The sequence below is a fragment of the Pseudophryne corroboree genome, chromosome 10 (genome assembly GCF_028390025.1).
Source record: "Pseudophryne corroboree isolate aPseCor3 chromosome 10, aPseCor3.hap2, whole genome shotgun sequence".
NCBI lineage: Eukaryota > Metazoa > Chordata > Amphibia > Anura > Myobatrachidae > Pseudophryne > Pseudophryne corroboree.
Window position 1 is genome coordinate 187,053,417 of NC_086453.1, and position 2,205 is coordinate 187,055,621.

The window sequence follows — 2,205 nt, forward strand, 5'->3', positions numbered from 1 at the left end:
GGTTTTGTATTTATTAAGTATACAGAGGAAAATGGAAGTTTTGTTTCTATGTAGTGCTGGTATTTCTTGAATAACAACTGTGTGCTCCTGATGCCAGCACTTCCCTTCTATTGCACTGTTAGGCTACAGTTTGAGTTAGGCTAGTGTTTTGGACTAGGGTAGAAATAGAAGCTATAGTAAGAGTAGGCTAGAGTTTAATGGAAGGCTGGAATATGGAGTAAGAGTAAGTTTTGTGTTTTGGTTACTATTTAGGATCTTGCCCTCAACCACAAGAAGACACAGTTTATTGCAATTCCCCTAACTGCTACCAAAACTCCAAACTGTAACCTACAGGTATGTCTTAGCTCAATCCCTAAATTATACTGGCATAGTTCTGGGTTAGTGTTAGGCTAGGGTTTGAAAATCAGTTAGGTTTTAAGGTTAAGATAGAATTTGGGATTAAGTGTAGGCTATAATTTGGGATGAAGTTTAGACAAGAATGTGGGGATAGGATAGCGTGTGGTGTCTTGGTTGCTATTTTGGATTTTACCCTCATCCTCAAGCAAAAACACAGTTGTTAGCAGGACCACAAACTGTTACCAAAACACCAAAATGTAACTTAACCATTACCTCAAACCCTAAATTATAGCCACATTCTAGCAAGTTTATACAAAATCAAAAGCAGAATGGGTGGCTATTCATTCATATGTGCAGAGACAGGGAATGTTCCTGGAGATACAACTTCAGGGGTGTATTGACAGGCTGGGATTTTAGGGGTTCCATCTAACATTGATCTGCTGCCATTGCTTGGAGGAATGGGATCCACCAAAACACCCACCATATTAAAATATAAATTACGCTACTGTACAGCCCCAGTCAAACCCCACCAATTTTGGTTGATGACAATTAGGATGTAAAAGTTTATGCAGATCTAGAAAGAAACTACAAAAGTATCATGTCATTTTGCTACATGTATTTCACTTGTTTATTGGAACTATTAAATGAAAGTAGATAGTGTTCAACATTTGAAGCTTGATGTTATTATTTTTTTCTTCGAAATATTTTTTTCTCCAGGAATGATCTAATGGCTGTTTTTACCTCTTTGTTTCTTAGAGTATAAATAATAGGATTTAATAGGGGTGTTACAACTGTATAAAATATTGACACCGTTTTATCTGCTGCGTATGATACAGCGGGTCTCAAATAGATAAAAACGCAAGGTCCAAAAAACAGAGTGACTACAATTAGATGAGAGGCACATGTGGAAAATGCTTTTCCCAGCCCTCCTTCACTTCGAGTTTTTACTATGGTGTTGATAATTCCCACGTAGGATATTAGCAACACAATAAAACAAACTGCAGAGATCATCCCACTGTTTGCAACAAATACTACTTCAATAAGAAAAATATCTGAGCAGGCTAATACAGACAAAGGATGGATATCACAGAAAAAATGGTCTATTGTGTTTGGGCCACAGAACTTCAATTGACATGTTAAAATTGTTTGGATAATGGAGTGAATGAAACTTGCAGCCCAGCAAACAGCTTCAAGCAAGTGACAGACAGTGCTGTTCATAATACTAGAATATCGTAGTGGGTTACATATGGCAACGTAGCGGTCATATGCCATTACTGTAAGAAGGATGCACTCTGTTCCTGCAAAGAAGTGTAAAAAAAAAAGTTGTGTAATACAGGCATTGGGGGAGATGGTGTTTCTCTTTGAAAGAAAATCGACTAACATTTTAGGAACAGTCACTGTTGCATAGCACAGGTCTACAACAGATAGCTTACTAAGGAAATAATACATGGCTGAATGGAGACGTGCCTCAAAATGTACCGTTACTATGATCAGTAGATTCCCAAGCAGTATCAGAATGTAGACAATGAGCAAGAGAATGAACAATGGGATACTTAGTTTAGGAAAGCTGGCCAGGCCAAGGAGGGTAAATTCCAGAATCTTGTGTTGGTTTGTAGAATTCATCTTCTTTTACTTTACCTCTTTACTAGAAAACAAGATGGAATCGCATTAAATAACATTTGTTCTAGAATTGTGTACTACTCTTGTTATTTATTCTTTTATATATAAATCCTACTTATGTAATGAGTGGGGCGGTATACGGCGGTATGGTATACCGCCACTTCTTCCACTGACCCGGAAATGAGCCCAGAAAGTGCAGCAGGAGGCGAGGGAAGCGGCATCCTGCTGCACATGGTGCTCCCCGTGCCT

The 2,205-nt window shown here is 38.3% G+C and overlaps 1 protein-coding gene across 1 annotated transcript; it reads right to left on the reverse strand.

Annotated features, from left to right (window-relative positions):
• Positions 1-1,020: 1,020 nt before the first annotated feature.
• On the reverse strand, positions 1,021-1,959 carry LOC134965375 (olfactory receptor 4E2-like). Its single transcript, XM_063941841.1, has one exon. It carries the CDS (start codon positions 1,957-1,959, stop codon positions 1,021-1,023), a length of 939 nt encoding a protein of 312 aa, XP_063797911.1.
• Between the last annotated feature and the right edge of the window lie 246 nt (positions 1,960-2,205).

Bases quoted from the DNA above. Each gene is read 5' to 3' on its own strand.
- LOC134965375 (XM_063941841.1), bottom strand. From the start codon at position 1,959: ATGAATTCTACAAACCAACACAAGATTCTGGAATTTACCCTCCTTGGC.